Source organism: Mastomys coucha, unplaced genomic scaffold (assembly GCF_008632895.1).
Source record: "Mastomys coucha isolate ucsf_1 unplaced genomic scaffold, UCSF_Mcou_1 pScaffold22, whole genome shotgun sequence".
Lineage (NCBI taxonomy): Eukaryota > Metazoa > Chordata > Mammalia > Rodentia > Muridae > Mastomys > Mastomys coucha.
The window spans coordinates 24,386,045-24,396,330 of NW_022196905.1; the positions used below are offsets into that span (position 1 = coordinate 24,386,045).

The 10,286-nt window shown below is 52.3% G+C and overlaps 1 protein-coding gene across 3 annotated transcripts; it reads left to right on the plus strand.

The window, feature by feature from the left end:
• Positions 1 to 273: 273 nt before the first annotated feature.
• On the plus strand, positions 274 to 10,040 carry Polm (DNA polymerase mu). 3 transcript variants are annotated; one of them, XM_031341961.1, is made up of 11 exons: positions 274 to 713; positions 1,701 to 1,881; positions 2,297 to 2,395; positions 2,516 to 2,686; positions 3,292 to 3,363; positions 6,209 to 6,329; positions 7,651 to 7,783; positions 7,931 to 8,033; positions 8,134 to 8,379; positions 8,463 to 8,546; positions 8,742 to 10,040. In XM_031341961.1, exons 1-11 carry the CDS (start codon positions 526 to 528, stop codon positions 8,826 to 8,828), a joined length of 1,485 nt encoding a protein of 494 aa, XP_031197821.1. In that variant the 5' UTR covers positions 274 to 525; the 3' UTR covers positions 8,829 to 10,040. The 3 variants fall into 3 exon arrangements, with proteins under 3 accessions (XP_031197821.1, XP_031197822.1, XP_031197823.1); XM_031341963.1 differs by having other exon boundaries at positions 597 to 713; positions 1,706 to 1,881; XM_031341962.1 differs by lacking the exon at positions 2,516 to 2,686 and having other exon boundaries at positions 275 to 713.
• Positions 10,041 to 10,286: the final 246 nt, after the last annotated feature.

A 10,286-nucleotide genomic window follows, 5' to 3' on the forward strand; every position in this document is an offset into this window, starting at 1 on the left:
TGCCGTTCGTTAGATTGGAACACTTTTTTACACTCCACACTCAGACTAACTTACGGACTGACGTATCCCTCTGTACCCAGGAGAAGCCGCGTGGGCGCCCCCCCACCCCCCGTCACCAGCAGAGGCAGTAGAGGGATGTCCAGGACTTCACTTATGGCCCTGGATAACCTGAGACCCCGCCCTCAGGGACGCGGAAGTGAGGCCGAGACCCCGCCCCCGGGAAGAAAAGTGCCCGCCCAGTAGGAGGCGAAGCCCCGCCTACGGACCCAGGCTCCTTCAAGGCCTGCGAAACCATAGGGGCTTTCTCCGAGAGGAGTTCAAATAGAAGAGTCCTCGGGCGTTATTTGCTTAGAGCTGATGCTTCAGTAGGGAAGTCTAAAGCATCCTAGAGGGCGTCTCGTTTGCATAGAGCAGACACCACTTCCTCCCTCCGCAGGCTTCCTTCCTCGCTGTCCCTCCGCCTTCTTTCCTGACCCTGCTTTCCTTCGCTCTGCGGCCTCCCGTGCCTCCTGAGTCGCTGCCCTGATGCTTCCGAAGCGACGGCGAGTGCGAGCTGGGTCCCCACAAAGCGCTGCAGCCTCCTCCACGCCGCCAGCGGCGCGCTTCCCGGGTGTGGCCATCTACCTAGCGGAGCCGCGAATGGGCCACAGTCGCCGGGCCTTCCTCACGCGCCTGGCGCGGTCCAAAGGCTTCCGCGTCCTAGATGTCTACAGGTGTGCGGCTCCCGCGAGGGCCGGACTGTGGTGGGATGCCAACTCCCCGGGGGCTGCTGTAATTATGCCCGTCACCACAGGGCTTACTGTGGCCCAGGGCGGGAGCTGGCACGCCGCTGCTGTGACAGCAAGCAGCACCTGCGGCTTTGGGTTCCAAGCCAGCCTTGGTACTTCGCGGTTGACATACGGTTCCTCTTTTTGAAAGGATGCCATCAAGTCAGAGGCTTCTTAAAGAGCCATACAAGAAAGAGTGGTTAGCGAGCAGTATTTGCTAGCTGCCTTCCCTCCCAATGAGCCAGCGGTCAAGGATGTCCTGAGTTTGCAGACGTCACCAACTGGCTCCAGTAGAGAACATGCCCAGGGCTGTGGGTTAACATTGAGATTGAGGAGATTAAAGAAATTTGGAGCCTGTGCCCCTGTAGCTGGCTAGCTTATTTGCAACTCCTCCCTCCACAAATGAAACATGCCTAAAAACTAGTGTACCAAACTCACTTAAAAGAGTAGAGATAACAATTTGGATTACAGGTGGCTCTACATTTTTACCACAACCTGACAAGATGGTTTGCAATTAGATTTTTCCAATGTAAAGGAAATATAAGTACCACGCTTTTCAAGGACATACAGCAAGAGTCTGCCTACTGGGGTTTGAATAACTAAGGCAAGAGTCTCATGTCTTAAAATCTTAGCAGAGTGGGATTCCTGTTTGCAGTCCTGGTGCAAGGGTGCTAGAGTTCCAGGCCAGCCTGGCCTACAGAGCAAGTCTCCAGACAGCAATTTGGGATCAGAACCACCTGGCCCCTGCCACTAAGGCGCCTGAGGCAGAGGGTGGCGGATAACATGTCCAGGTGGCTTGTGAGTGGGGCTGGAGCTAAGAACCTGTTAGATGGAGTGGAGGGGCTGGGAAGGCTTTCTGGAAGTACAAGAGCAAAGGCTTGGGAGAGGAGCAGCCCAGTAAGGGCCCTGGGTTTTATTCTCCTCTCTTTCCAGCTCAGAGGTGACCCATGTGGTGATGGAGGGGACCTCAGCCAAGGAGGCCATCTGCTGGCAGAAGAACATGGATGCTCTTCTCCCAGGGTGCCCGCAGCCAGCTCTCCTAGATATTAGCTGGTTTACAGAGAGCATGGCAGCTGGACAGCCTGTCCCTGAGGAGGCCCGGCACCGCCTGGAGGTGAGCTAGTGAGCTGGGACAGATGACATAATAGCAGGTCTTTGGTGTCCTCAGGAGGAGGTAGGAAGTGAGGACTCTCCCAAGACTGTGGTGGGTGGGTGTCGGGGAGGGGGTAGCTGGGAAGCCAATAGAGGGACTTGGGGGCTGGACCATCCCACTTTCTGGTCTAACCATTCGGGATCTATGTTTAATATAGTTAGAGTTTCTTCCTTAGTGAGTACTTAGGATGAACTGAGTTGACAAGAGCCTGCCTTTGGGATGCTCTGGAACCAGGCTGCTAGGAGAAAGGAGGCAAGCTCCCTCCCTTTTGAGATCCCCATGCCTGGCCCACATATGTAGAGTTTGAGATTAGAGTACATGCTAGTGCTGCAGCTTCATGCTAACTATTTTTTTTTTTTTTTTTTTTTTTTTGCAGATAGCTGAGCCCAGGAAGGAGCCCCCAGTCTCAGTGTCCATGCCAGCTTATGCCTGTCAGCGCCCCTCACCTCTCACACACCATAACACCCTCCTCTCAGTAAGCTGCATCTATGAGCAGATCCCCCACCCAGGAGAACGGGGGCATGGGTAGAACTGGTCGGTAGCTGGAAGGTTGAGGCAAGGTACCTTATCTCATAACCAAGGGCCCTCCCTGCAGGAGGCTCTGGAGACGCTGGCAGAGGCAGCGGGTTTCGAAGGCAACGAAGGTCGTCTTCTCTCCTTCTGCAGAGCAGCCTCGGTGCTCAGGTCCTTCCCCTGCCCTGTCACCTCTTTGAGCCAGCTGCAAGGGCTGCCTTACTTTGGAGAACACTCCTCTAGAGTCATCCAGGTGGGTGCTTGTCACAGGGAGTGGGGCGAGTAGGGTGTCCTGGGCCAGGTGGAACAGTGGGAGACTGGGTTCAGAGCCTAGTCTGAAAGGAAGGGCGTGCACCAGAGGCTGCTGTGTGGCCACAGTTAGTCGTCTTCAGCCCAAATTCCTAGGGTGTGAGTTGGTCCCCTGCCCTAGGGTGGAGGAGTGACTCAGTAGAGGTTGCAGCGGGCGTTCGTGCCATCGTTGAGATGTCTGGGGTGGTATCAGAAAGCACCCTGGAGTGGTTTTTGAGGACCCAACATTGAACCAGTCTTTTGGATACTTTTCTTTGAAGGACCCGTAGTGGCAAAAGCTGCTTTCAGATGAAGGCCTACATGTTTCTAAAGGGAAACATTGATCTATCCTGGGACCCGTATGAGGAGTGAACCACACCACACGTTCTGTTACTCTAGCTGGTGTCCCTGCCACACCCGCTCTACCTTAAAGCTTTGGTGACCTCCCTGGGCACAGTCTCCATTTCCGAGTCCTGCTGGCCTCTAACACTACAGAGCCCCTCTCTGCAGGGTACAGAGGAAACTGCCTCAGCCTTGGGCTCAGAGTTTTGTTTTGTTTCTTGTCCCCAGGAGCTGCTGGAGCATGGAACATGTGAGGAGGTGGAACAAGTCCGTTGCTCGGAAAGGCACCAGACCATGAAGGTGTGTGTCGGGGAGGGGACAAGACATGGGTTCACTGCACAACCCACGTGAGCAAGCAGCCAGCAAAGGCCTTTTTACTCCACCCTGGGGTCATAGACGGTCACTAAGGAATGGTAGCTAAACTGACACCTGATAGGCAGGAGGCTGCCAAATAGAGACATGCAAACAGGGCCTGTTTTGAGCATAGGGAAATTTCTACATCGCTCAGCACCATCTGGCTTTTGATGGAGGATTCTCACCTATATTAAAGTGCTCACTGAGCCTGGCAGTAATGGAACATGCCTTTAAGTCCCAGCACTACAGGCTTCAGAGGCAGGGGGGATCTCTGTGAGTTCTGAAGCTAGCCTGATCTACAGAGTGAGTTCCAGACAGCCAGGGCCACACAGAGAAACCCTGTCTCAAAAGGCGAAAACCATCACCACCAAAATAAAAATGAAAATGAAAAAGAGCACACTGAACAAAATAAGATTTGTGTGTGTATACATGTGTGTGCTATGGTCACCTTGCATGGTTCCACCTCCAGTCTTGGGCACTATTGTCAGTGCTGTGGGCCTGCCCATCTCCCTGAGGCACCTGTACGCATGCCTACTGACTGCCAGCCAGATGTGGAGGCCACCTGAGTGGGTGTCTTGCTTTTATCTGCTCTAACACCCCTGCTTCTCCTTTTGTAGCTGGAGGTTGCCAGGTCAGTGGCCTGAGATTTGTGGCAATGAATTATGGCCTCCTGGGAGGGTGAGGCTTATAGTATTGTGGGACACTGTACTGTCAGAGTGGCAGGGAGGACTTGGTAGAGAGTCCTCTAGCCAAGAGGCCTGGCTGTGGCCATGCTGGGTAGATCAGGCATAGGGCTCGAGCTGAGGTGACCTTGCCCCAGTCCCAGCGAGGGTTTCCTGGGCAGAAGAGAGATCAGCACTGGACGATGTTGGAGGTGTCTCCTCTCTAGTCTGTTTCCTGGGCACCCTAAAGTCCTAAAAAACATCCATGCCAGTAGAAAATTATACCAATAATTAGAAGGTTTTGTTTGTTGCTTTGCTTGCTTGTTTTTCAGGGCAGGGGGTTGAGACTTCTCATAGGGAAGCTGAGAGTGGCCTCCAGCTAAAAGCAAGCAGCCTGCCTCTGCCTCCCAAGTGCTAAAATTATAGATGTGAGGCCCGCCCACTTTTAAAAACAAAGAAGCCGAGCAGTGGTGGCACATGCCTTTAATCCCAGCACTTGGGAGGCAGAGGCAGGCATATTTCTGAGTTCGAAGCTAGCCTGGTCTACAGAGTAAGTTCTAGGACAGCCAAGACTACACAAAGAAACCCTGTCTAGAAAAACAAAAAACAAACAAACAAACAAAACCCCAAATAATATACTTGTTTTCTCAGTGTTTTACTCATTTTTAGATTTAATTTTTAAAAATCTGGTTTATTTCTTTATTTGGGGAAAAGCATACATGGTGCACATGTGGCGGGTAGAGGATAGCTTACAAGGGATATTTTTGGTTTTGGTGGTCTGTATCTAACACAGCCCAGGCTAGGCTGGACCACACTCTGTGGCTGAGGGCACCTTCGTCCTGCCTTCGCCTCCCAGATGCTGAGGTACCAGAATGCACTGCTATACTCAAATGTCAGATTTTTTTTGTAGGTTTATACTTTAAGTTACATATACATATGCACATGTGCTGAGTGAGGTGGGCCCAGGTGACAGATCCCCTGGAGATAGAGGCAGTTGTAAGCTACCTGACGTGATGCTGGGATTTGAACTTGGGCCCTCTGTGTGAGGAATACCTGATGGTCATTGCTGAGTCATGTCTCCAGCCTTAGACTCAGATTTTTGTTTTGTTTTTGTTTTTCAAGACAAGGTTTCTCTGTGTAGCCCTGGCTGTCCTGTGTAGACCAGGCTGGCCTCAAAGTCAGAGATCTGCTTGCCTCTGTCTCCCAAGTGCTGGAGACTAAAGGTGTCACCACCTCAGTCAGCTACTACCAGATTTTGAAAGGCGGGCTCTGTTGACTGTGGCTACAGTGGTCTGTTTTACATTGGGAGTTTAGAGTCAGGGAAGCAGGGATGAGAAAAGCCCAGGAAAGGCAGGGCTGGGAGCTCTTTTTCCCTTTGCTCATCCACATGGCAGCTTCGTTTTGTTTGCTTGTGAACGGGGTCTTACTTATAGTTCAAGGCTGCCCTGGAATTTGAGCTCTTCCTGTGTCTGTCTCCTATGTCCTGGGATTACAGGCCTGCACAGCCACACCGGGTCTCCATCTGTATTGGACACACATCTGTAATATCCCCTGCTAGGAGATGGAGCCACCAGAAGGTTTGAATTGTGTATATAACCTTCACTGCTGTGGGGGCTGCCCTTAGTCTCGTTCAAGAGTCTCTGAGTGGTTGGCCCAAGGCAGGCAACATGCTTAGTCCAGGACTCCATGGATCAGTTGAACGTTAGAGAACAGCCTGCTGGGGTGGATGCTGGCGAAGCCTTCTGTGTTTCTCTTGAAACCACCTCTTTGTTCATTCTTCCTTGGTTTTGCTGTTGAAGAGAAGCACAGGTAAGCTCCAAGTGTGGTAGATTTTCCCAGGAAACTAAGAACCCGGTGAGCCTGTGTATTAGAGTAACTCTTTGGAGTCTGTTGTAAGCACAGGCTGGGCTTGTGCGTTACGGAGGCAGACCTCTTATGAAGGGGTAAAGAGAGAGCTTACTGACTTTTTTTTTTTTTTTGGTAGTTGGGCAGCAGAAATAAGCTGTCCCTAGTTGGCCAGGATTGAGTTCTTGTCCTGTGGCATTGGGCATGTAGACAACACTCTCAGTCAGGGGCACCTTTCTGTAGATTTTGCTCCTGACCCATCCATTCTTTCTTCTTCCACATAGCTCTTCACCCAGGTCTTTGGAGTTGGGGTGAAGACTGCCAGCCGCTGGTACCAGGAAGGACTACGAACCCTGGATGACCTCAGAGAGCAGCCCCAGAGACTGACCCAGCAGCAGAAAGCAGGTGAACTTCCCAGAGCTGCCTGGTCCTGGGAGCTACGCAATGAAGCCCAAGCTCTAGTGTGCAGCATGTTAAATGCCTGAGTGCAGGGCAGCGGCTGGTACAGAGGGATCCTGGTAGCCATGCAAGGGCCTCCCCCCTACCCACCCCCTCCGTGGCTTCTTCCCTGTACCCAGAGTCACCCATGACCCTCTCTCAGCAAGCGTTGTCATAGCACTGCCATGGCATCCGGGCCTCATGTTTCTTCCTGTTTGATTTCGGTTTGTGTTAGGGACAGGCTTGGTCTGGGCTACCTGTCCAGTGTGGTGTCTGGTGTATGTGGTTTTGTGGTGCAGGCACACTTGTGAGTGGAAATAACAGAGACCTTGAGTTTGAGTCTGCTCCTGCATTTGCTAAGTATGTGACCATGGCTTCAAGACTAACCTCTCTGAGTCTCGGTTACCTTCTCTGAGAAACATGGAGAAATGATAGCATGGAATTCCTAAGTGCCTCCGGAAGCTGGCAGGTGATGCACACACGTGCTGTCTGTGGAGCCTACTGGGTTGAGCTAGTGATCTTGGCTGGAGATTGCTGAGAGGTACTGTGGTCTGCCGGTGGCCTCGCCAGGGTGCTCCTGCTTCAGTGGCCTCTCCCCGGGGCAAGGTGGACAGAATGGCCAGCAGCCTTTCCTAAGGGCTTGCTGTGTGCTAGCTTTGCCATTCTTCATGCTAAAACCTTAGTGGTGCCCCTTTGGCAGACAAGAAGGCAGCATAGGCCAGAGGAAAGGTGACTAGCAGTACGCCATACTCCTCCCGTCTTTTTACCACATCTCACTTGTACTCCATTAATCTGGAGAATCTGCAACCTTCAAAGGCCTGGCTACATCTTGCCTGCATTAAGCTTCCTTGTCTCATGTGGTTCTGTGAAAGAATTTTTTGTTTGTTTTGTTGTACTGTTGAGGATTAGAGCTAGGGCCTTATAAGCACATGTTAACAACTCTCTGCCCCAGCCCTCTGGTATGTAGCCCTGGCTGGCCTGAAACTCTATATATAGACCACGCTGGTCTCAAACTCACTTACTGGAGTTTTATAAGTTTCTATGTTTGTGGGGGAGTTGAGTAAAGGGCACAGGGGATCTTGTTTTCTTCATTCGCTTGTGAATCTACAGTTACCTCAGAATAAGAATTTGAGTTTAAAAGGAGAAGTAGGTCATTTGTAGGGTCCCACTCTGCTCTGGCCCCAACCTTTCCCTCTGTGCCTCTGCCTTTCCTACAGCCACCTGGCTGGGGTGGCTCTGTGTGCTAAGGGGTGGGACTCCATGGGGAACACAGGCTTGCTGCCCACAGGGCTCCAGTATTACCAGGACCTGAGCACTCCGGTTAGGCGAGCTGACGCTGAGGCTCTGCAGCAGTTGGTAGAGGCAGCTGTGAGTCAGATCCTGCCCGGAGCCACTGTCACACTGACTGGCGGTTTCCGAAGGTAAGAGGGCCCACCGTACCTTCTGAGTATACTCCAGGCTCCTTCCTAAGGGAGGGACTTGAGTTGTGGACACAGAGGTGGTCTCTCCTCTCACTTAAAAGAACATGGCTTTGTGTTGAGGGCAGAGAATCAAACTGTCTCTTTCAGGGGGAAGTTACAAGGTCATGACGTGGACTTCCTTATCACCCATCCCGAGGAAGGCCAAGAAGTAGGGCTGCTTCCCAGAGTGATGAGCTGCCTCCAGAGCCAGGTAAGGGCCTCCACTGCCCTGCCCAGGAGTGACCACTGACCAGCCTTCTGCCCTCCAGGAACCATGGCACGTCAGGCCACATCTGCCTCCCCTCTCCCAGGGACTCGTCCTGTATCACCAATACCATCGCAACCACTTAACAGACTCCACCCACATCCTGCAGCGGAGCTCCACCATGGATGCTTTTGAGAGGAGTTTCTGCATCTTGTGCTTGCCACAACCCCAACAGGCAGCTTTAGAGGGGGCCCTGCATCCCTGCCCAACCGGGAAAGCTGTGAGGGTGGATCTTGTGGTCACGCCCAACAGCCAGTTCCCCTTTGCCCTTCTGGGCTGGACTGGCTCCCAGGTAAGTTATGTGTTCCTTCCAGGGCCCGGGACTGTGGTGGGCCAGCCCTGCTAAAGAAAGTTGTCCCTTCCCTCTCTCCTCAGTTCTTTGAGCGGGAGCTACGGCGGTTTAGCCGGCAAGTGAAGGGGCTGTGGCTAAACAGCCATGGGCTGTTCGATCCTGAGCAGGTAAGTCTTCAGGAACTAGGTTAAGAAACAGTTCCCATAACCCAGATCTAGTCCACAATCTCAAATATGATGCACACTGCCAGGCAGCGTGACATGGTCCCAGCTACACTGTGCACAATAACATGGCATGGCCCTAGCTCCACTGGATGGTGGCATGGCCTGGGCCCCAGCCACTACCGTTCTTGTCCCTTGCAGAAGAGAGTTTTCCATGCAACTTCTGAGGAAGATGTTTTCAGACTCCTGGGCCTCAAGTACCTTCCTCCAGAGCAAAGAAATGCCTGAACTGAGAAATGCCTGCTGGCTGCCACACCCGTCCATGAAAAATAGGAGGGGCAGCTACCTCATGCTTGACCAGGAATGTCTCCAGACAGGAGCATTGCCACCGCATGGCCTCACCTGTGCAAATGGAGTTTTCATCTCCTGGGACATTGGTAGAGTGTGACCCCGAGTCAGCTCAACTTTTCAACCTCCACATACCTCACAGAGAGGGGCTTTTAGCAGTTCACACATTATGGACCTATGGCAGCGTCTGAAGCCTTGCTTCTGGTCCCACTGTGGTTGCTGTGTCTGCTGCAGAGTACCCCATTCAGTGTGCCAGAAAAGAGACCTACTATGTCCCTGCACTGGGCTTGACATGGGAAGTATCCTTCCGGCAATGAGGTGCTGCACAGGAGTGAGACACCTGCCCGAGTGCTGTGTTTCAGTAGAAGGTGGCCCAGGACAGCAACCTCCAGTGTTGACACCTCCACCCGCAGACCTGGGTACCTGTACTGGACTTCATGAGCAGCGCAGCTCCAGAATCGACTACGGTCTTCTATCCTTAGCTACCAATCCCCTCACACTCCGGCCTAGGGCTAGCCTGGCCTGCCTACCCACAATCCCCTGTGCATCCACAGCCCCAGCAGTGCCTTCTGGGAGGGCTGGGTCTTAGAACAGAGACTGTAGCTCAGCCTGGCAGCTGGAAGTACTAAAGCTCAGCAGGATCAGTGGGCAGCAGCAGAGCGGTGGTCTTCCAATCCTGAGATTGTGAGGTGCGGGTTTCCTGGTCCTGCTTCTTCAAGACATGTGCTGCTCTGCCACTCCTAACAGCCCTGCAGCAGTTCCGAACCTCCAATCCTCATGCAGGCCTGTGGCCCTGCAGTCCTCGGGCAGGCCCTATGGCTCTGCTGTTCCTCTTATCTCTTCCAGTCTCAGCTGTACCGCTCCAGTTAAGCCTCCCCTCCACTTACCCAGTTCACTCCTGGTTCCTGTTTGCTGGCTCTGTGTGACCAACTTCTTCACCTTCTCTGGGCTGGAAGCACTGAAGTGGGCTGGTCACAGTGTCCTCATGTCTCCAAGTGCCAAGGGCTCTAAAGGCCCTTGCCTTATTGTACACTTAGGGCCCACTGTCCTTACCTCCTTCAGGACCTGACAGATGCGGACCTCCTAGATCAATCAGCAGATTAACAAGTATTTTAAAAATTAATGTTCAATAAAGTAGATTATTTTTTTGGAGTATTGAAGCTGCCTGCAGCTTCAGGAACTGGATTCTTCCCAGGTGGAGGACAGGGACCTGAAAATAGAGGGTTTGAAATTTGGGAGGAACAAATGAAACCAAGACAAGTATTCTGATCAATGTTCAAACTTTACTGAGGAAATCAGGTATATATACAAATTACAGAAACAAAAGCAAGTCTCTAGGTTCCATGATATTTGCATAACGTAAACATTGCAGTAAATCTCTGGTGCCATGTCTCAGCA

Bases quoted from the DNA above. Each gene is read 5' to 3' on its own strand.
- Polm (XM_031341961.1), top strand. From the start codon at position 526: ATGCTTCCGAAGCGACGGCGAGTGCGAGCTGGGTCCCCACAAAGCGCT. The intron at 2,687-3,291 runs GTGGGTGCTTGT...TCTTGTCCCCAG, and splicing joins ACTCCTCTAGAGTCATCCAG to GAGCTGCTGGAGCATGGAAC. The intron at 8,547-8,741 runs GTAAGTCTTCAG...TGTCCCTTGCAG, and splicing joins GGCTGTTCGATCCTGAGCAG to AAGAGAGTTTTCCATGCAAC.